At 34.8% G+C, this 25,211-nt stretch overlaps 1 protein-coding gene across 2 annotated transcripts in view; it reads right to left on the bottom strand.

Annotated features, from left to right (window-relative positions):
• Positions 1 to 25,211, bottom strand: part of LOC128206723 (adenylyl cyclase-associated protein 1-like) — a 62,055-nt gene that overhangs the window by 27,004 nt on the left and 9,840 nt on the right. For both annotated transcript variants that reach the window (XM_052909369.1, XM_052909370.1), the window contains exons 2-7: positions 19,899 to 20,112; positions 18,106 to 18,212; positions 8,562 to 8,639; positions 5,056 to 5,109; positions 3,871 to 3,960; positions 2,728 to 2,813 (exon numbers count right to left, since the gene is read on the bottom strand). In XM_052909369.1, the coding sequence (XP_052765329.1) occupies positions 2,728 to 2,813; positions 3,871 to 3,960; positions 5,056 to 5,109; positions 8,562 to 8,639; positions 18,106 to 18,212; positions 19,899 to 20,019 (536 nt within the window). In that variant the 5' untranslated portion in view covers positions 20,020 to 20,112. The remainder of the gene's footprint in view (positions 1 to 2,727; positions 2,814 to 3,870; positions 3,961 to 5,055; positions 5,110 to 8,561; positions 8,640 to 18,105; positions 18,213 to 19,898; positions 20,113 to 25,211) is intronic.

Below are 25,211 nucleotides of genomic sequence, written 5' to 3'. Positions count from 1 at the left end.
ACTACAACAACACCAAGTCTTCAACTATCAGATTATCAACTTTACTTTTTAAGAGCCAGGTTACACCAATTATATCCATGTCTTATAAAATATTTCAATGCTCATCAACAAATTTCTCACAGAATTATTTTATAGCAAACTCAGCCATCCATTATTATTTCCTGCATTTTTTATTGAAGTACGTCAAATTTCTTGCTTATTTTTGCTTGTATGAAATGCAATACAAAATTTCTGATGCAGTTTTTACTTTTAATTAATATCTTACAGTCTTACAGCTGTCTTATAGTTTCGTTTTTCGGCAGATATTTTTTTGTATTGTAAATATAGGACCTATCATGTAATGAGTTTCATATTTTTTTGTATTAAATAGCAATCATGTAGGAATCTTTTTATCAAATGACACATTCTTCCACAAATGAAACCTATTGTTCACTTTTCAATAAAAAGTTTGACACTAAATTAGCAGGGCATTTTGACGTCAATTCAAAGCTATATTACCCAATGTAAAGAAAATTATTACAAGGAAATACATAATGGCCGTCTTACACATGGAACAGCATGGGATAATTGTATTTAAGTGTTAATAAAGTTTTACACTTCATTTTTACCATTCATTTTTTTTTCCTTTAACAAGAACCAAAAACATGCAGCAACCAAGTACAATTTCCGCACAATAAGTTTTAAACAAAAGCATCATGAATTGAATATAATGCCCAGTCCTCGAAATTAGCCTCTTGGATGAACAGGCCCGTATTCTTAAACTTTTGATTGGCACCAAATTTTTGAGCAAGCACGGAAGACATTTTACCAGTGCAGGGCTTGCAGGCTTGTGCTCATTTCCACCAGATTGCCTGCTTGGTGCTACCAATTTTTGGAATGTTTATATGCCAAATATACTGACAATTCAAGGGCCATAACTCTGGATGCAAAATATATCTAGTCATATTGCATTAATTTTTGCTGCATGGCAAATTTAATTGGTGCAAATCTTTATTGCCCGGCTGAAAAATGTCCAAAAAATGCATCAACTTTCTGTTTACATATGAAGTAATAATGATATGGTATGTACACCATGGTAGATACACCATGGACACACAGTATGTACGCAATGGGCAGGTACACCGTGACACACATAGTAAGCACACCATGAGCAGATAAACCGTGGACACACATGGTATATACACCATGGGCAGGTACACCGTGGACACACAATGGTATGTACACCACGGGCAGGTACACCGTGTACACACATGGTATGTACACCTTGGACACACATGGTATGTACTTCATTGGCCATTACACCGTGGACGCACATGGTATGTACACCATGGGCAGGTACAACATGGACACACATGGTATGTACACCATGGGCAGGTACACCGTGGACGCACATGGTATGTACACCATGTGCAGGTACACCGTGGATGCACATGGTATGTATACCATGGGCAGGTACACCGTGGAGGCACATGGTATATACTCCATGGGCAAGTACACTGTGGACACACAACGTATATACACCATAGGCAAGTACACCGTGGACACACACGGTATAAACACCATAGGCAGGTACACCGTGGACACACACGGTGAGAGTTAGTGATAACCTTGGCGTTGTTGCCAGCATACTCTTGAAAACCTTTTGCCATACCTAAAAAAACCCAGTGCAATTACTATAACGTTTCTTTCTTAAAAAACAACTACAATTTAACAAACAAAAGCTACAAATGCAGTTAACATGTCTGTGGAGCTTTCGTACCCACCATAACCCCAAATCATTTTATTGGGTCTAAAATGTGAGCCGGTGTATAGTAACTGTATTAATACTCCTCTTTTTATTGCGGAATGCATAAAAGAATTAGGTAAAAAGAAAACAGCAGCTTTTATCTTCAAAAAAATGTAATAATTACATGTTATTGTGTAAGAGACTTTATGCTGCAATATATAACAGACAAAGAGACACAAACTATGGGAGAATGCGAGCATAATTAGTTTTTGGCCATCCGTAATTTATGAGGAGGAGGCAAAACATTGGTAATAGTGTTTAGTCAATGTTTACGAGGACGAATAACATAAAGGAATGTCAAAACAATAACTTGATAGTCATGAAGACATAAACAGCAGTTTTTTCATTCGTGTCACAATTACATACGCTTTTATGACAGGTAAATTTATTAAATATTGGCACGTCACCTTGAACATTCACATTGATTTTACCTTCATTTTAAACAGGAATTCAAACAAGTCGGTCATGAACCTAGCAACATTTAATGCTCCTGGCTCGGATTTCTCAAAGGTTCTTAACCAAGCTTAAGTAACATTTTTTACCCTTTTTGTTTATCATACTTGATTGTTTCAAGCTTCAATGCAATAACATCAAGTAGTTGCCGAGTTATTCACTGATATATTGTGCTTACATGCAAAACCTTAACCAAATTTTCTGTGTTGAATACTAAAGGAGCAAAATTATATTGCATGCATGATAGAGTTATCAAACTTGATAAATAAAGAAGATTTGATAGTTTGGAGCCCTGTGTATAAAGTTTTAATGCAATACATGATGCATTTGCTGAGATATTGACTTAAGTGTGGTTACATGCAAAACCTTAACCAGAATATTTAAAACGAATAATAAAGGGCCATTATTTGCAAAGCAATGAGAAAACAACAACAACAAAAACCTAGAGCTCTAGGATGCCCTTGTTAATGAACGTTTATAGCACTTACGTTTCCTTGAAGTCCTTGATAACCCGATTAGTGTAGAACATGCCACTGTCCTGCATCTCCTTAACGTAGGGGCCGGGAGTCTTCTCCTGTTACCATGGAACAAGATGTTGTCACCATAGAAATATTTGTGAGTTTATATTTATTAAAAGCAACCATATGGTTACACATGCATTTTAATCATAGTAACATTTATACAATATTACAGAAACAAATGGAAATGAGATAAACTGGTTCGTCCATCAAGAGGACTGGTGAATTTTTAACAGACTTACATCAATTGTTGTTAAGCCAGACTTATTGGCTTGACCATTTTTAAGTCAGAGTTATGGGCGTGACCATTTTTTAAGCCAGAGTTATAGGCTTGCCATTTTTTAAGCCAGAGTGATTGGCTTGCCATTATATAAGCCAAAGTTATTGGCTTGTCGTTATCTTGGCCAAAGTTTTGAGCTTGCCATTTTTTTAAAGCCAGACTTTTGGGTTTTAGAATAAACCAGATTTGGGGACCACACAGAACAGATTGAAAGAAGATAAGGCCAAAATTATAAGAGCACACTACCCATCCAGCCTAGATAGGCAGACAATCCAACCATAACTAATTACCTGGATGGCCCAGGGCAAGGCTGGCCTCAGACACACCTGACAGATGGTTGAACATTGGTCAACTTAATTTAAGAACCCCACACGCTCTCCCAGCTCTCTCCCTTCCTTTTACCCAGCCCCCCTCCCCTCACCCTTCCATGCCCTCTTTGTCAGCCCTCCATAACCTCTCAGCCCAGCCCTCCTCCCCTCACCCTTCCATGCCCTCCTTGTCAGCCCTCTACTACTGCCCAGCCCAGCCACTCTCCCCTCCATGCATTCCTTGTCACACCTCCACAACCTCTCAGCACAGCACCACTCCCCTCGGCTTCCATGCCCTAATTGTCAGCCCTCTACTACTGCCCAGCCCAGCCCCCCTCCCCTCGGCTTCCATGCCCTCATTGTCAGCCCTCTACTACTGCCCAGCCAAGCCACCCTCCCCTCGGCTTCCATTCCCTCACTGTCAGCCCTCTACTACTGCCCAGCCCAGCCCCCCTCTCCTGACCCGTCCATGCCTTCTTTGTCACCCCTCCACAAGCTCTCAGCACAGCCCCCACCAAAACTCACCACAGCTACCCAGCCCAGGGCAGGGATGGCCTCGGAAATGCCAGACAGATGGTTAAACATCGGACTGCGTCGGTTGTTCTCACGAAACTCCTGAAGAAATAAAAATTACAATCACAAATAGTACTAGAATGCTCTAAAATATAGTTGAATACCTCTGGCTCATTATTACGCTCTGCTTCATTGAGCACTATGGGATATTTCGTTTGAAAAATCTCGTAGCAATCATGAATAACAAATGAGGCAAATTCATTGGTACAAATAAAAACCTCTTTGGAATCTAAACCAAAGAAATTACATCATGTGTTCTATATTTAGAAACAAAACACCTGTATGATGTCATGATTAATCTCTGAAGTTAAATAGTCCTAAACTGTAACATGCGATTTCATTGGAAGAAGAGTTTTCTACCTCATTAATATTCATGAAAAAGAGATTTTCCCGCGGTACTATCGTTGTGTATACGGAATATAGTATCGGGTTAAACAGTGTTGGTGATTTTAAACAGACTTTTGACACTTGGTCTTAAACTGTCTGTTTTTTCTGGTATTCTTTTTTTAAATTTCAATCAGGAGGTTCCAATATCTGTTGTACACACGTAACGGAATAAAACATATGCATATTTTGTGTCCTCAAGTTTGTGTTGATCTTAGAAGGGACAGCATTTCTTATTACTTCGCCAGTCTTAACAGTGAATGCCTACAGCATTGTAAAACGTTTATAAAATTGCATTACCCAAAGCCGGATACTATTTTGTCGTAAAAACCTAAGTGGACGTATTTTCCTTTTTTGGGTAGCAATTCGGTTAACCTAACAAAACACATTTTCTTTATATTTTGTAAGTAAAAAAACAGATGAAAGAGAAATGTTTGCAGCATTTGTCTTTCTGTACAGCATAATGATAAACATGCCGCATAAAAAAAGTTTCATTTGTTTCAAATTAGCGTGGCATAATGTATTAGTATAAACAAATTTCAGCCTGCAGATTTAAATAAGCAAAAAAGGTGACTGTTTTTTTACGCTGTAGTAGCTTGCCCCCGAGATTGCCCGGTTTTTAGGCGAAAAAAAGGCCTACCCATGACTACTTTACAGCCAATCACTGTAGAGATAGTCCCGGTTAGGAAGAGTGTAAAAATGCTTAATATGTTTTATTGAGCCATTGTGACAAGGATGTTGCAGGGAGGTTACCTGTATTTTGTTGATGCAGGTTGACAGTGGTGTAAGAAGTTCTGGAAATTTACTCTGAAATAAACAAACATGTCTTGCATTAATGTTGTAAACAAACTATTTACAAACTATTTTATACATCATATGACCACATCAATTGATTTTTTTTGTTCTATACATTTTGGCTAAAAAAGAACTACTTTAAGCAAATACCCACAGAGTATTCGTTTTATTTAGCTGATTGAGGCTTCCAGGAGTTGTCAGATATTTGTGCTAACATGTTTAGTTGTTGCACATGGCTATACAAGACAGTATCGTAAATGACTGGGTATAAAACGACAGGGGGTATTAGACGCAGGGAAAAAAATCTGTGAAAAGTCCAAGAAAAAAACTTTTAATCTAAGTTTTTGGTTAAAAGACGCATAGAAAAGATGTCAAATCGTCTGGCATTTTCGGCCACCATGTTTGTTGACAGTGACAAAAAAATTTTTTTTCGTGAAAATGGCGACGGTTATCTTTAAAACCATACAATGATAAACTGTTGAGAATGAAAAGTTAAGTTATGCAAAAACCTTATATTGTACGGGTTTGTTCTCAAAATGTCAACACCTACAGAAAAGAATATAGTACCGTAATTCACCTAAGAGTTCGGACACCCATAATTATTTTCCAAAATAATTTATTTTGGGTACCTAATTTTCGGACACCCAAAGGACATCAATCATAACTTTCACAGTTACCAAGTTTCACAGACAAAGATTATTGATTTTTATCTTTACAATGCCTGGCTAGATTACCTAACCATATACACCACTGTGACAATTTAATTAGTTACTACCCCATCCTAAACGTTTTATTGCCTGTTGAAAAGGAAGTGTGATATATATATATATATTTATTGGAGGATTAAAGAAACAACAAGGGCAATCAAGGGATTACAAAAACATAAACATGACATGTTTGTAAAACGATCTGCCAATAAACTTTCAAACTTGTACCCCACTTATAGACTGTAAGAAGCAATAATCGTACAGTTATACATTAATCCTGCATAGCAATGTCCATGCTCTCCACGAGATCCTCGTAGGTATAACTGTAAGTTATGTGACGTCACACAGTGTGACTCTTTGATCTAAAGCCGATAGAATGTGTTTATTCAATTCAATGCATGTATAAAATGGTGTTTTAATTAACTTGATGAAGGATTTACACTTATAGGCGTAATAAATAAGTTAATGACCATTGATAAACAGGTTAAAAGCAGTCGAGTTTTTCACACCTTCTTGTACAACTGACAAAAAATATTTTGACAGTGGCCAACTTTGCTTTTTTATATATGCAAGGTTAATTATTGTTCAATTCAATTTATTATTCAAAATAATATTGAATAACTTTAATCGAAACATATTTTTGTTTAAATTATAAACGTCTTACGATATACCGTATCCCGATCTTCAACTGCCGTTTTAACTCATACATACTCGATTGATATGACGCGAGTAACATCCCTTTCTAAATAAATCTAAACAAACTCTAAGCTTGAAATCGACCTCAGAAAAAAAAGTTAAAAAAATTGTTACTGGGTATTATACGCAGGCATTTTTTTGCATCGAAATCTGAGGGAAAAAAAGGGCGTCTATTACCCAGTCATTTACGGTATTTTTGTGACAATTTTTTTTATCATTTTTGTTTTTTTTGGGGTGAAAATAGGAACAGTCAGTTAAAAAAAATCAAAAGCCTTATGGCCGAGTTGAACTGACACAGAATGGGGAGATAAATCTGTATCAATGATGTAAATTTTTATGTTATTTCTGTTCACAACCCTTTCTTTGGTACAACAAATTATGACAAATCCATCGTTTTAAGGTTCTCGCAAATGTTTTGGATAAAAAAAATAGTTTTCCCGCAAATACATTTGAAAACACTAATTATATCAATATTATACTCTATGATACCGAAATTGCAGAAAAAAATCACAAAAAAAGTGCATTTCACAAAAACAAGAGGGAGTACCTTTAATCACATAAACATTAATTTTCTTTGACCCTGATTAAGTGTACAACTATTCGAATTTGAGGATTCCCAAGATTTCTTTCATTTCAAGCTTATAACATATATGTCCCCAGATCATCCGTATCCATACAAAATATAAATTGCCCTTATTAATTATTACAATCTAAAAAAGTAACAATCATCTTTCCCCTGGAGGAATTGCTACTGTAAAGAAAACTGGATGAATATCTATCAATGAACTGTAATAACCACCTTTTCTGGGGAACAATAACTTCAAAACAACCTCTAAAAGAGAATGAAAGTGAGAAATTACCCGATTATGTGGGACAATTCAATTATCATTAATACACGGGAGGAATAATGGCTTCTATTAAGGCCTAACCATAATAACAATGATTACCTACCCCATAGACAATAAGACAAATATCGGTGATTTCTCTAATGATCACTATTTTCAAAGGGAATCCAAAATAAACCATTAGAGTTCTAATTGCTTACAGATATAAATGGTCCATAGAAGCTGGGAATGAAAGTGTAGGTTTGATTCGAGCACATGTGGGAATCCCTGGTACTTAATAATATTTCACCAGTCACTTAGGTTAATCAAGATTTGCTTCTTTTTTCATTTTAGTGTGTAGTTAATTGCTTCATTCGAACATCTAATTAAAGAAGGCCAATTTAATGATTTAATTATAGACATGATCACATTATTGAAAACAGTCAAGTGCTTCTTAGACCAAGAGCAGACAACTGTGTCGTACACTTCAAGTCTATAAGATGGAGTTCTTTCCCTTGGACTAAAATTAGCTTATTTAAAACTTCCTTCATTTTGAAGAGTTACAATGCTGTAACTTCATTGATACAGTTATAAAAAAAACCTAAAGTCATTTTTCATCTTAAGACAAATTAGTATGTTTTTCACACTAAATTTAAAAGAAAAAATACATCTGGTTTTTTTTACCAAAATAATTGTATATAACATACAATTAATGAGAATAAAGTATTTTAGATACAAATAAGTAACCATATGACCAGCAAGATACTTAAGAAAATGACTGAAGTTAGGAAGTGACCTATAATGTTTTATAAATACAGGCCCTGATTCTGAACAAGTGTCTTCTCGATCTATCAGTAAAACTGCACCCCTAATACACAGGAATTATTACCTTGTGAAATTTCCCATCAGCATTTCTCCTTTTCTATCACATTTACGCATTATAATGGTTTCTATCAAGAAGATGGGCTCAAAGTTGTTTCCATATCAGCTCATAAAAAAGGGGCCAAACAGATAAGTATAATCTATAAACAAAACAAGAGTTCTACAGAGTGAATGCCAATGTTCGCTTGTGCTCGTTTTCAGTGTAACAATTATAAGAGCCAGAGTTGTGGACCTTGCTTCACATGGAGGCATGGAGGCATTGTCTCTTGAAACATGTGTGCCAAGTTTCAACAACACCAAAATTAAAAGTCAACTTTTTTTCCTCGAAAAACTTATAAGCCTGAACATAACATACCTGATCTGGTTTCTTGCTCCTGGACGCCATGGCGATGAACTTGCGTAGCTCCTGGAAACCAGTCTCTACCATCTTGACCTGAAACATACGAAAATAAGACATTGATGTTAACTTCATTGTTTCCCATGCCAAAGAGGTCACCCCAACATTTGTTAATAACTACATGTTGATAATGGTTTAATGTGTACACAGTCTTGTGACGATGTTTGTCTCTGGTTCAGTGGCTGTATGACCTTGCTCTTTGTGGCTTAAAACAGGACCTTAGTAAAGTTTCAGGCTACGGGGCCTTTCTTTGTAGTTGAACTTGTCTAACCTAAAGCCCTATGCAAGCCAATGCTACTGCCCCTCTTATTCTCTCTGCAAACAAAGGGGCATAACTCAGGAATAAGTTAAACCAGAGTTATAGAATCTTTTGCAAAAAGGTGTTTTGTCATATTAACGAATATGCGTTAGTTTGATGTTGATATCTTTAAGGGTTCTGAAGTTATGGTAGAAATAGGTTGAAGTTTTTGTGGGACTTCAGCTATGCCGCTGCAGACAACATGTTCCATGACTCAAGCAAGAATTTGATTTTGTTGTTTTTGTTTTTATGTTGTTTATATCAAACTTATTAAAGAATGTTTTAAGTCTTTCAAAAACTTATTGGATCTGTATAATCAGAATGCTGTCTTATTATAAACCACATGACAATACTTTTGCAAGACAACTATTTTGTCAACATGTACGTCTGTATTTTATTTTGCATGTTCTTAAATCCTCCAACAATTTGATCACCGCCTTCAAAACAAGTCTTAACTGAGAGAGCTGAAAAAGAGGCAAAAAAATCAACATATCGCAATAACCTTAGAAGAAAAATACTTCTCTACATTTTGCATGGAAAAACATTTTTTTTATGTTTACTAAGGAACTTGTATGTTCCCCTTGAGACACAGACTGCAGTTAATGTATTACCAATTAAACAAAATCTAAACCAGATCAGTGATATGAAAGAATCATCAAAGAAGATAGGCATATACGACAACACAATTCTGTGATTATTCCCTTCAGCTTGCAAAAACACGATATTTACAAGACCTGTATATGATCTTGCTATAACAGACCCCACATTGTAGTGTGTGTACACTATCATATATTTATTAACTATGATCAAGAATATGAGTGTCAAGAACTTCAATAGAAGACGCAGCACACTTGCACGATTAATGCAGTTTTAATGCTCAGTGTCGCCCAGAGTGGAGGTTATCTGGTTATTTCCATTTATCATTTAATTTTCCTCATTGATTTGGGTTAAATACGGTCTCTGAAATTGGTCATTAATTGATTTTTACAACTACTGTATATATCATGGAAAAATATTATCTTTTTTTTTATCAGACAGACATCATACAATTTTTATCAGACATTATTTATAATTGTAAAGTCAATGTAACTTGCTGAATTATTTAACTTATTTAACTGAAACTATTTAATTGCAATTCTGGACCCCATTTCTTGAAACTTCTTCAGGTAAACAGACTTTTAAGTAGCTTATTTGAATTAGCCGAAATACATCCATAAATTTAATTTTGATAAATGAAAAATGGTTAATGGTGATTATCAAAAATATATTTCTAATTATTGTAAAAAAAAAAACCTGAAGAAGTAAATATTAAGCAAATTAAAGAAAAACAAAGATAGAAGGCTTCAATTATGTTATATGGGACTTTCGGAGTTTCAAGATATTGGCCGGGGCCTGATCAACTGCTTTTAAATCTTTCTTTTTATATGATCACAGTCATGATGATTAAAGCTCAAATGTTTTTTACATACTAAACTGGAGATAACAAATCCGACACCCCCAATATGAGAATTTTGGATGTCAGGTGACCCCATAATATTTTTGTATTAATTTTTCATACAAAAAGAACACAAACTAACACCAAAAATATTATATCATGTGAAGGTTTATTGGCGTTTAAAGATTGCAAAAAATGCCATTTTATGTCTGATTTCCGTCGAAATAAATAACTAAAACACAAACTACATGAATTTTATGTTGACTGTACTTATAGTCATCTATTTAACAGTAAGCAACACACTTTCAAATGATATCAAAATCCTATGGGGCCACCTAAGGCATCAAAATGCAAAATAAATGTACATCATCTGGCCCCAATTTCTCGAAACTTCATTAGTCCCTTATAACAGGATTATGCTCATCTTACTATTAATGTTTACCTATAATTTGTGTGATTTTTTTTTTTTAGAGAGATTTTAGACTTTAAATAGGAATGATGTTTATCTTAATATCACAATAAACAATTTTTCTTTTATCAAAATCAAATTTAAGTATGTATTTTGGCTAAGTGAAATATTTAGCTACTTAAGCCTGTTAAATTTAAGATATTTCTTGAAATAGGGGCCAGGAGCTATCAGTATACTAGCACATTATTGGGTCTGATACTTGAAGTTATAAGGTGGATGCTCGTCTGGGGCTGTGTTGTTTTAAGTCAAAAAGGGGCATTGTTATTGCCAGAGTTACGGCCCTTGCTACACAAGTATGTATTTGTCTCTGGCAACATGTGTACCAAGTTTCATTTGAATATCTTGAACTGTTTTCGAGTTATGGCAAAGGCTTTTGTTATTGTACACTGCCTTACGCAAACTTAACAAGGCTGTCACATTAACTCTATCTTTTTTCTTCGAAAAACTGCCAGAAACTGCCAAGCTAAAAATCACATTAAATACACATTTCAACATAAACAATTTTCCAAGGCCAGGAAATTTATATTCAAACTTATTTAACAATTTTACAGTAAATCATGTCAATTTATATTTAATATAGTTGCAAATGCATAACAATTAAATAGATTATAAAATTATCCCTATCTGAACACAGATATAGAAATGAATATCTGCACAATTTTTTTCAAGATCTGTTATTTTCAGCTTTGAAGGTCAATGGATTTAATTGACTGTAAATCATGTTTTGTCCAATTTGTCAAAGATGTGTAAGGTACAAAGAAAATCTTGAATTACATGTGCGCTGTTGTATTACGTTAATGATTTACACAATTTTCTGCACTATTCCATTCAAATCTCAAATTTCGCTTACGCAAAAAAAGAGCGAATAATTTTGAGAGTAATTTATGCAAATGAGATTGAATTGACAGCTGTCAAAAAGAGAAATTTATGCGTTTTCAATGAAATTACGTTTTAACAAATTGGGGCTTTTACTTATTTAAAATAAGAATTGACAGCTAGATAAAAAGCAATAAAACATCAACTCACAATAGCTTTAGTTTAAGATGACAACCAAGTAGAAAGTCATTATTATGAAATCGAGCAAGTAAAATACAATGGTCACAAAATGCCTTTACAATTATTCAGTCTGCGTAGGGTCATTGAATATGCTTTGTCCACGATTCTTTGTAGTTTAACAATGTATACAGTCACAAAAGACCGCCGCAATTTTTCTTTAAAGCGAAGTGTTAAGCATGCATAAAACATCTACGCGACAAAAGTGAAAGTTGGCGATCTATAAATTTACATTCATCATCATGACTATTAATTGCAATTAATTTATCAGCAAAAAGCGATTTTGTGAGCCATGAAATCCAATTATCTTGTAATTCCGATAATTTACTGCAGTGAATTTTCTTTATCAGATATATGGTCTAATTTCATAAATGCACTCGCAAATAATAAAACTTAATTTATAAACACAAAACCCATGAAAAGCAACGTTAAGATTTTAAGAGAATTCAATAAAATAAAATTATTTAAAAAAATCAACAAACCAAAGCCCTTTATCGTCAATAGAAAATCCACATGTCATTATCATTTTTTTTATGAACTAAATTAATAAATCATACACATTTGTAGAATATGAAAATTTGCATGTCTGGAAATATATAGAAAACAAGAGTACTGCCAGGGGACACAAACACTCATCAGTTTTTTCTCAGTCATTGAAGGGGAATAACTCAACTTTTATCTAAGCCACAGTAACTGGCCTTAATAAATAATTTATTGACGAAAAAAAAAAAAAAATTACAAAAAAATCTGTTTCAAAACAGAAATTTGGAATTTCATTTTCACTTCTAGGAAAAAGAATATGTTTTATCAATGGAAATGCGGCCAAAGTTTGGTGCGAATTGGTCAGGATTATAGACACACAGACACATGACAAGTGAGTACATCATTTTTTTTCTATAAAATCAGACAAGCTAATGAGGAGCTTTATATTTTCAGGGATGAGATTGACCTATCAGCTGACAGGCTGTCAAACCCTTTTGGTGATGAGTTTTGGGACATATAAAGATAAAAGGGGGTGAAGCACCCTGATTCAGAAGCAACACTTCCTTTTTAGACCCCCTTCTGAGGGCTCTCCAGACTCGAGTGTAAACACTCACAATAAATAGAGTTACAACCAAAAGCAGTCTGATTTCTATGCACCCCCACCCCCCAAAACAATAAATAAACAAAAAAAAAACTTATCACATACACCTTAATATACCAAACAAAAAAATATCACAATCGAATGCTTCAAAGCTTATTCAACAGTTCTCTAATTTTGTATTTAACAATGACGGACAGCTATCATTTCAACTAATCTTATAACCCTTGAAATAACTTTCTGACTTAAATTTCTTTTGCAGCCATAAATAGCAAAAACACAATTAGTGTCTAGACCTTCGTATTCGTCCGCTATGCTAATTACATATGCGATTTAATCTGAGTGAAAATTAAAACAAAAGGCATGTCTGAAACAATAGAGTGAACAATTCACTTTAATCAAGATTATCAGTGAACCTTAGCCTTTTTGAACCCAAGGCCAATCATAAAATAGTGTTTGTTTCCCATGAAAAATGTGTTGGGTTGAAAAAATATATTTTTTAATTTCTTTAAACCTTTTTTCTGATATTAAAACTGCACTCTCACAGATTGACAGTTTTTACATTTAAAAAAAAATGTCTTGGAATAAGCTTATTTTGGCAACAATGCCTTCATTTCAATCATGACAGATAACTCACAATAGAACAGATGTTAATTGTTTGGAAAACTGCCCAAAAATCATTTCTCTTAAACCGTTAGTAGCCGTAGCCATTAAACATTAATTTTCGAACATAAATACTCAAGACAGCGATCTGCGATCTTCAGTCAGCAGTCTTAAATCACAAGTTTCCAGACATTTACGCAAAGTTTGGCTCATTCCAAGACGAAAAATTAAAAAGTTGTCAAAACATTTATTCTGTGAGGGTGCAGCTTTAATTGATTGTTCTTTAGAATGAACACATTTTTAAAGAAATATATACTCAGTGGTAAGAAAATTTGCCAAAAAAATAGGGTCAAAGAGATTTTCATGGGTCAGTGAGTGGGGAAACAAACGTTATTTAATGACTGACCCTATGGATTGTAAATATTGAGTTCAAGCCCTAACATAGTTTAATGACCTTTATGATTTAACTATTCAATGGTTTTGAGTTAAGCTAATTACAGTAAAACATTCAGAAACGATCTGATAACCGCACTCTTATTGTTAGAGTAGATAACTTAATTATTTTGAATCAAGGTAATAAGTACGAATATGCTTGTCATTTTATCGAGCCATTAGCCGTGACATTACCTTTCAGATGCTTGGTGACCCATATAATGTTGGTATCATTTTAAAGGGAAATGCTTGCTGATGTCTAATGTGTAAAATAAATTACCAAAGAAACATTATGGATACAGTCATCGAAATTGGACTATTGTATGAACAAGCCCGAATCCTTATATCATTGTTTGGCAACAAGTTTTTGAAAAAGCCCTGCTATATAAAATCCAGAATTTGAGCAAGCCCGGAAAGCATTTTACTAGTGTAGGGCTTGCGGGCTTATGCTCATTTAGACCACAAATGATTGCAGTTAATAAATAGTTCTTTATTCCTTCTGAAATCATAAAACCGTTTCAATATGTAGTCACCAGGGCCAGTATTCAATATAGTTCTTATCCTTATCCTTAGACATGCCTCAGTGATTCCATTCAGTTGATTGGTTAATTTATTTTACAGTCCAATCAAAAAGCTTAGATTTCACTCTTAAATTTACGGTTGATCTAAGTTGTTTATTGAATATGGCACCATTTCCATAAAGATCGTAAAGATTGTAGATTTCCAGGCGTAACCTTGTTTTGGGTGCAAACTGTGTTTCAATAAAACTATCATTCCTGGCGTAACCTTGTTTAGGGTGCAAACTGTGCTTCAATAATACTACCATTCCAGGCGTAACCTTGTTTTGGTTGCAAACTGTTTTTTAATAAAAAAAATTGTTGAGGACATTTCCCGAATTTTTAATTGTAACTTTACATGTGTACCTGAGGACTCTTAAGCAAGCCAAGGTAAGATTTACGATTAAGATATCTTATTGAATCATGGCACTGGCAGCCAAAATTCCAATACCTTCATCTTGACTAAAATCAAACTGAGCTTGTTTATTGAATAAGACCATAATTGATGGAGTACATAATCTGATTGAATTATTTAGTCATTAACCATTAATGAACATCATTTCTAAATTTAATCACATCTATCAATCTGAACCTTGCTTAAATACTTTTTCGAGATTATTAAAAAGACAGACGAACAGTCGAAGGGAAACCATAATATTCCCTAAAATTAATATTGGAGCAGTTTAAGACCGCAATAAATTAATACTTAGTTTGGCGTTTACACACACAAAAATACCTGTGACCTAAATTATTATTTAGCCTCTCCAAGGGTCATATTGTTGATTTTTAAAACAACAACGACCCCAACCACCTCCACCCGTCCCCTCAAAATGTTTAATTATTAATGTCCGGTTCCGACGATTGGATTTTAGGAATGACAGAAGGAGTCTGTCACTTATTACTGAATGTGATGTGAATACTGTCAGTAATTTTTCACAATTGTAATAATTAGTATGCGGTGCAATAGTACAGTCAAAGCTGATTCACATTGTAATTTATACAAAATTTATTTTAAATGAGATTCTTATCGAGTTTTTGCGGCGTTTGGATCAAGATCCTTCAGAAACAGAAAACGGATTGGCAATAAATTCATTGTTTGGTAAAAAATGGGTCTAATACTATTAAGTTTACTGTACTGTTCCTTCATGACTCAGGGCTTCCGCCATTTGCGACAAAAGGTGACAACGATTATTTTGATATTTTCTAAAAATAATGTAAGCGGATGCACTCTTAGGTCTCCATGATCGAAATTCAGTCTGTGCCGTAAATCAAAGGTGTTGCTGTTGATATCCTATAGGGCACGACTAGATTAATCTATTGGGAATTTTATGGATATGGGGTAACAATGACATTCTTAAATGAATATGGCCTTCATAGCAGATGTGTTACAATTATTTACATGAGAAAAAGATGGCTAAGTTGACTTATCTTTGATGTCATAAAACAGCGAATTCAGTTGTATATGCGAGTTTATCTGCTTGCGTCCATAGGCTGCATTAAAATTTGTGTTATGGCATTGTTTTTAAATGCCATAAGTGACATGAGACAGAAGTGACAGCAATTCGCAATCAAATATTGGAATACTTGAAGAAACAGTTAAGATACAAGACATCCGGGTTTGATACCCTAACTCTTTGCGAAGAGACCTTTTGGTTCTTCAACATGCTCGGTGTAAAGCACTAATACACTGGGTACAACTTTCCTGGGTTGAACCAGTACACCATTTTCCCCAGCAAATTCCCAGCCTCAGGCAGAGAGCTGCTGGTACCATATTTTAGCGTCTTTCGTTTTGACACGACCAGGGTTTGAACCCCCAACCTTCTGCACCCGAAGCTAACGCTCTACCACTGAGCTATTGGGGCGGTAAACAGCAAAGTCAATTTACACATAGCAAAGTTATCACCCTCAAGGATGTCCCCTCTCTAATTGGGGATGTGTGAATGACAAACAATGTTTGTGTATTATAATTTCTACATATATTTTTTACAAAAATAACAAAAAGAATTCGGACCAATTTTTTTTAGATAATTGCTGGTATTGAAATCGATCCGGCGTGGTCAAAATCGGTTAAAACCAGAAAATTGTCAGTTTCTAGAAGCCCTGTTTCTGACCATGGGATCCCAGGTTCATATTGCTTGGGCTTGGTGAAAGTGAGTTTGGTTTGTGGTAACAGCGCAACACAGATTGTGACTACATTCTCCATTAACATCAGGGCTCTCGCGAGGGGGCGACTTGGGCGAAGTGGTCGCCTAAAATTCCCAGACTTCGCCCATTTGTATCATCAAAGCGACATTGACTTCGCCGAAATTATAACACATTGTAATACTGTCAATCAGCGAGTAAATATTTGGCCACTGTCCCATTAGTCAAGACATCGCAATTAGCCATTCATAAAATTTGGTAATCTCCTAATCCGATAATTGGGCGGTGTCATCCAATTACCAAAACATCGCGGTAGGCGGAGCTATTGAAAGTTAACCAATCAGAATGTACATTGAGAAGACCGTGATAAAATGATATACGTTCGTTAAAATGAGATAGAAAAGGTCACATAATTATAAAAAAATCGTGTGAAGCATTAATGAAGTTAAAAAGTAATTGATATATGTATTGAACAAACAATGCAAGACATTTTAGACATTGTTGCTTTTGAAGCAGACGGTCATAGCCATTTCGGGCCATCGGCAAGGTGGCGCTAAGAAAATCAATAACATGACGTATCACCAAATATATGATTGGTTTTAGTGAAATGTTCATGATAAAAAATTGATTTGTAAACACAAAAAGATATTTATTTTTTTTGCTTTATGTAGAGTTTTAATACTTACAGTATTTTTCTCCTGTTTACGATGTCAAAAAAAATCGGCGAGATCGCCATTTTGTCAGAACATTTTTCTGAGTTAATTTCTCAATCTCCCATTATGTATTGGTAAAGTTTTCATAAAGGACAGTGATTTAAATGTCATTTGGTTCTTAAATCTCAGCATATTTAAAATTATTTAGCCAGAGACAAGTAAATAACAGCATAGCTGAAAGTGACATTCGTACCCTATCCCGAACGTACCAAAATAAGATTCTCCCCCTACTATATTGACAGTTAATTTATTAGTCATTTTGATTGTTTCAAATCCTTAGCTGTCTTGGTTTTTGTTTCATTTTGGATGCTATTTGGAGATAAACTATGTGACATTGACAAATACACTTTTGCTGAGCCAAAAATGATATGTATGATACACTATTTTATGAACATTTTATATAGTTATAGCAATCAATTTGAATGTGAATATAAGCTGAGGTGTGTGGTATGGCATAGCTTTTGTATCAGGTGTTACGAAAAGTATCACTTCTCCCTAAAGTCTCCCCACTTCTCCCTAAATTGACTGAAGGGAGAAGTGACTTCTCCCAAATTTTTCAGCCTAGTGAGAGCCCTGAACATGCCACAATAGTGATTAAAGTGATGTTCTAATAACTTGTTTCACAATCTTTGAAATAAATATGTTTAATCTATCAACATAAATCCTATATTTTTCAAAAGACTTTGAACAGTCTCCCTATGATCTATGAATTATCATACCTGTGTCTGCAAATCGCCACCAAGCTCGTTGCTAAGTTTGATGAACTCTGCGTACTTCCCACCAAGGATTTCGCTGTCATACGCCAAAACAGCCGGGCCATCCTCGGCTGAAATGAATATTATGGAAACATTTTGAAATTATATCGTAAGAGATTTTTCTTTCTCCTTATTCTACTTCTATAAGTGCAGATATCTTAGTTTTAATGACATATTATTTACACCTCAACTTCCATTCCTTAAATGAACTGCCTTTTGGCAATTGTGGTTATCATCTGATGAAAGCAACATCTTTGGATATGTTCGGACTGCGAATCACCGCATAACAATAAATATGGAAATTGTTTATCTTGTTATTGGTTGTATTGTGTCAGCAAGTCTTGTTTTAATTTTACATTTAAAAGTGATTTCAAGTGTAGTTGAGCTTTTGCCGCGTTATTGTGGCGTCATTTGATAAACTGTTGCCGGTTACGGTCGGGTCATTCTATTTACAGAATAGGTGAGAAATGATTACTTTAAGTTTTTCTTAAATGAAATATTTATTTAACAATTCTTGAATGAAATAATGAACTATTGGTGTAAATATAAGTAATGAATTTTGTGATTGATGTCATTATCAGGGAATATGAAACCAATTGGGCTTGTATGCATGGAATCCTTCGGACTCCACACACTTTAACCACCCCAACTGTGTTCATACCCCCATAATGAAATCCGGTTGGACAAATATTTGTCACAAAACATAGTTTAACTTCAACAGGGCCAAATTTCTCAAACAATCTTAAGCTTAACAAGCTTAGGTATCTTCTTCCATTTAGCTAAATTTCATACAAAAACTTTAGTTTTCAAAACAATAAATAGTTACCCGTGATAATCTTTAAAATGTTATCATTTAATAGCCTAAAAACTCTTTAAAGGGAGGATGTTACACAATTTTTACCAAAATGAAAAAAATGTGCTTAGTTTGATCCTGTTTATAAGAGACTTAAGATTGTTTAAGAAACTGGTATTCATAAAGCATCTTAAGTCATTTCTTAACTTAGGTTGATTTCTTAAAATTTTCATACTTAGTCAAATTAAAAGACATGTATAAGTAGTTTTAACATTAAAATATGTTGTTTTTTAATTAGGCCAATGAAAATAATGTATTTTGGAAATTATTTAGCTTTGATTTCATATGACTAAAGAGATACTAACATTAGGAAAGTGACATAAGTTAGGAAATGACTTAAGAAATTTTATGACTACCGCCCCAGGGCCTGATCAAGTCATGTTTGTGAGTTTCGTCAGTTATTTACCTCCAGTTTTCAAGCCAAACATTTGAGCCAAATGGCTTTGGTTTCATTCCAAGATCTGCAGCACACTGCCACAGTATTATTACACTATGACACATAAAGAGGAACATCACAGAAAGCATTGCTTATAAAATAAAAAATGACTACTGATATTTCACAAATGTATGGATGCAGCTGGTTTGTTTTTAACCAAAACTGTGGTCGAAATTTGGCTCCATTCATAATCCAAAATTTTATATTGTCTTGTCACAAATATGGGTCTCCAAATTCACAACCCAAAACAAATTCAACACTTTAACAAGTTAAAGTAGGACAGTTATGTTTAAATGTATTCTTATTCTCTTCACATCTATGATCTTTGAGGAGGCTCCACTTTGTATCTTTGTTTTAAATATACAATTGTAAATTAACAATTGTAGGCATTTCATTGAAAATTTATTGCCCTTGACCTAATTCACAACAGGTGGAAAAAAACAATGTGATAAATACTTAAGTACTCACCACCTGACCCTCCAGATCCTGCAGCCCCTCGAGGGCTAACCCCGGCAACCGCGAGGGACTCCAGCCTTGCCGCCACTGCTTCAAGACGGCTAACCGCCTGCTGCATCTCTTCCGCAGACATTACTTCCTCTTCCGCAAGTCGCCGCGCTCGAATACGCCGCTGAATCTCTGTAAACCTCTCGTCTGTCGTTGACAAGCGTTTGCTGGTGTCGTCCTGTAAAGAAGGGTCATTTAATGAGTTACTTGAGAAAAACTGCTCCCTGCTACGATTTATTTCCTCTCTTATACTGAGAGTACTACACATACTCATTTGAGACTGATACTTAGGGTTCTTTTCCTTATGTCCACCATTTTGCAATGAATTTGTCTCCCCTGTTGACTCTCCAGTCTGAGTCTGAGTTTTCTCCCCTGATTGTTTCTCAGACTGGTTCTGAGCTTCTTTTTCTGCAGACCCATTACTTTGCGGTGCATTTTCTGTTACACCAGTCACAGTCACTGCAATAGGCCCCTCGACTGGCTCATAACTATCATCAATTATGTCCCCTTTTGAATCTTTATCAATTTCATTCTGCGGGACAACATTATCCCCTTCTTCATTCACTTCATAGTCAACACCTCGTTTACAGCACCACATTCTTACATCTAAATCATTCCCCTTGTAACCTACTTCACAATATTCAATCACAACATGGCTGAAAGTGTTTCTAGGTTATTCTTCAATTTTCATTTTTCTGTGCCGCAAATATAGGATGGGCTTTCTCTCACTTAGTTCTTTTTTATTGCAAAATTGATTTTTCTTGATGAAATTATAGCTATTTATTCACCAAGGAAAGTTTGCTTTAATAACACTGTATTCCTGCGATGGTGTAACAACATGTTACATTGAGTATTTGCTTCAAACCCGAGCCTAATGGTAAAACCATTTTTTTATCAATTTCTTTGTTGTTCATTACTTGACTTGATTAGAAACCCATGATCAACATATTTCAATACGGAGAATGATTCATGAACTGGTATGTTGTTCATAAAAATGCTGTTTCTCAGTTAATATGATGAGCCTGTATTGATAGATTTCAGAAATTTTGTACATCATGATTATTAACATGAGCGTTGCTCCACATGTAGGATCAGAAGCAAGATTGAGCGGCATACAAAATTTTCATATTGATTTAAGCAATCCAACCTTCAAAATTGTGAATTTGGATGCCTAGTGACTATCATTTAAAGGGCATTGTGTGCAGGAAAACAAACTGTAATGATTTTACTATAAATGTTACATTAAACATCCTTATGCAGTTGAAATGTAGAGCATATTTACTGTATAATGTACTTACATTAATTTATTTTATATACAAGCAAACAAATACCTTTCCAAAGATAGCTTTACTATATGGGGTCACCATGTATCAACATAATAAAAGTTAATTAAGCAATGAGCTGAATACTTGTGCGTTAGATTCCTTAACGGCTCTAATAGGCTAGAGATTGCACAAAAATTTTTGGTTGCCTTTGACCATTACCCTTCACCCTCCCTCCAGTCCCTGGGGAAGCCCTGCCTCCAAATTAATTATTAACTAGTCTAGGGTATATTATAAGAAGCCTCCTCAGTAATTTTCCCAAATCAAGGGCCATAACTCGTGGATAAAATTAAATACAGCACCAAAGCTGACACCAATACTGTCGCACATTTATTCAGTGGCGCGAAAACCAGGCGAACAAAGTTGAGGAGGCTATGGGATGTTTATGTTTAGCACAGCTCATAAAAAAGCTGGTTTAGAAAGGTGCAAAATAGATTATCATCCCTTATCTGATAATGGTCCAAACACACCCTCACTGTAGGTGGACTTACTCACACTTTTTGCCAAAGTACAGCCTCAGCCAAGAGATTAACTATCCTAGTTAATTAGAAATCAATGTGTTTCCCTTACTTTAGAATAGCAGTTGTCTAAAAATGTGTGGTAGTTTGTACATGATTAGGTTTATGTGGGAACACATGGCGTCAAGAAAATGTCAGAAGACCAATGTTATGACTTTAAAACCTGAAATGTTTGTTAAATATTAAATTTAAGTATCGCCAGCCAAAAATCGAGCCCTTGCAACACAAATATTCACATTTGAGCATGTTGGGGAATACTTACAGCATTAAAATGATCAGTGAATGTTAGGAATGTTTTAGAACCGGCTTTAATGGCCTACAAACAAGAAATCTGAAGAACACTTACAAGTTTTCATTAATAAAATAAGCATTGTAATTTGTAGCTGTGTTTCCACACTTGAACAAGTAAATGAGATTTTCAAGGCAAAACTTATCAATAATGGAATCAGGTCTGCCTTTAACAAAGTGGTCAAAATTATATTTTGTCTAATGGGATGGCAGTAATTTTCATATCTCCCATACATTTATTTTGGTAAATCAGCATTCAGTCATAATTTATTTTAATCAGGTGAATAAGTAGATTTAAACTGAGGCTGGGCTAGTATACAAAATATAATCTTGACCACTTAGCTGGTTAAAGGACTATTATTAGTATGCATTAACCAGAATAAAATGGTCATGCAACATGCATCACATTAAACCCTTGATTTTGGTAAATACATACTAAAATACCCTTTAACTGTCTTAAGAAAGGAGTAACATCAGCTGTGCATGTTTATGCATTATATTATTGTTATTTAATTATTACTTTATTGTTGTATTTTCGTATAATTTATCATATCTTTTAATAGATCAAACACATATCACAGCTTGCACTATTAAACATCATGGTGAAACCGGTTTGCCACGCATGACTCAAGGTATAAGCAAATACTCAATGTACAATCTTACAAACTACACCAAGGTCAAGGTCACTTCTATATCCTATGTTGACTTTCACTTCCTCCTTAGGTAACCACCACTCACAACACAATACCACAGCAGGAAAATCCCACTTCAGATCACTTTCAATTCATCACTTCACTTTAAACAATCAAGCAGTCCAGCTACTATCATTCATTGCAGCAATTATAACATCCAAATTATAACATCCAGATCGAAAACGAAATTTCACCCCTTAGCCCATGGATGTGTACAAATTTCAGATTTCGAAAATTTTGTAACCCACAAATTTGCATCAAGAGGGCAATGACATATTGTTAGGATGTAAATGTGTATCCAATATGTGAGATAGTTTTCCATGTGCAGACAAGCACTGAGCTGTGAGAAAATGTCCCTTATACCTGCGGAGGGCCTATCAGTTAAATGTGAGGCTTATCAACTGAATGCTTCTGATGGCTGTTATACATAAACTCTGCCTGGGAGGGTTTTCTTGTGAGCAGGGCTTGAACCACTGGGTGTTTTTGTGTAGTATTTTATATTGATCAGATAAGCCCTGTGTTGCTTGATCAATATTAACAGCTTTCAACATACTTTGGGATGTGTTTTTTGTTTGTAAAGATGCCAGTTTGCATGCACTGGTTATCATGACCCTTCCAGATACTATACATTGATTAAACATCATTAATCCAAACACTGTTGATTAGAAATTAGAAATAATCGCCATTTCGAAATTATTTTTCTGTCCTTATTTAATTTCTTCTTTGTTAATTTAAATATTTTATCAATAATCCAAAGTCACTATTTCGAAATTATTGAAATACCAAAGTTAAAATTACAGTCCCCAATTTATCAATCCGAGTTGGGGGAATTGAGGCTTTATTGGCAGACGAAATTAACATTCAAATGGTAGTAAATTTCACCAAGAAAAAAACAAGGCCAAGCAACAACAGAGTAACAACACCATGGCAATATGCATGGACACCTTCCTTTATCAACAAACACATACCCTAGTTTAATAAACACTGGACCACCAAAAGAGAACTAAATTTTAATGAAGACCGTCTTCATTTGCATAACTAAACATTGAAAGGAATGTACAATAGCGTGACATTGAAATGTACTTTATATGAGCCACGCTTCTGACAATGCAATTCAGATTATCCATATTACCGTATTATATCATGTATAGGACGCTAGCATAGATAGGACGCAGGCAAAAAAATAGTTGAAAAAACGGGTAAAAACCCTTAATATATAAGATAGGACGCAGCGAAAAAATGTCAAAATCGGAGCCGAAAAATTGAGGTTGGTAAAGTATTTATAACATATATTGAAGTAAAAAAAAATGTATATAAGGCATATTTCGATAACTGTCTTGTGTATTTCGATAATTATCGTCGTATTTCTGTAATTTAGTGTACACAACAATGATATAAGTCTTGACATTTTGAGAACATTCACGCATATTATAAGACTTATACAAATGCTGTAATAGTCCTGAAACGCCTTCTGACTGACAGTCAACCGTTTCAATAGTTCCACATGCCTTTTGAATGACAGTCAACCGTTGCAACCGTTGCATTAGTTCCGACATGCGTTCTGAATGACAGTCAACCGTTGCAACCGTTGCAAAACTGTGTATTGTCAAAACTGATGATTGTTTTGATAAGGCTTGTCGCTGCGCGGATTAAAGCATGTCAGGCATAATTAATGCGTGTCGGTAATTATCCTTGCCAGCGGAAGGCACGACGGGTAAAGTGCGAACAAACAACCATACGGTATTAACATCTCAATAGTTCGTTCTATGGATGTTTTTCTAATGACAGACAGCGGGTGTTTTTCACACCTTCGCACATTTGAAAAAGATTTGATAGTGACAATAATGCTACTTTGCGTTATGCACATTCTTTTATTATTTTTTAAAAACAGTAAGATACAACACAATGTTTTGTAAAATATCGAAACATTAAAATCATGAACAACGATTAATTGATATTTACCTCCTTTCCCGATTTTCCGTTGCCGTTATAACTCAAACCAGTTAAAGTGCTGACTCACATCGAGTTTTTGTGAGTAGCGTCCCTTTTGTAAAAAAGTAAACACTCATGTTTGTTTTCAATTTATTTCTCAATAAATCATTTTAAAGTAAACATTTCTGCGTGTGTTAACTTGCGTGATTTTACCTATGTCAGTTGTTCTCTTCGGTGACGCAGTACAGATACTTACTTTTACCGCGTTCTTCCCCGGTCCGATATTTTCGACCTGAAATGGACTTGGAAAAAAACAGATGCAATTCTAATAGCATAGAAAGGACGCAGGCCCTTTTTAAGACAAGAATTGGAGGTAAAAAAGTGCGTCCTATGCATGATATAATACGGTACCCATTATTTCTGTGTAAGATATATTCTGCAAATGAATCCAAGCATCAGTTTTGTCCAAAGAAACTGCACTTGACTAATAAACCTCCTAATTCAATTAATTTTGTGAGTTATACA

The sequence above is a fragment of the Mya arenaria genome, chromosome 10 (genome assembly GCF_026914265.1).
Source record: "Mya arenaria isolate MELC-2E11 chromosome 10, ASM2691426v1".
In the NCBI taxonomy this organism is placed as follows: domain Eukaryota; kingdom Metazoa; phylum Mollusca; class Bivalvia; order Myida; family Myidae; genus Mya; species Mya arenaria.
Note: the sequence above shows the minus strand (reverse complement) of the source record. Positions and strands in the feature narration are given on the sequence as shown.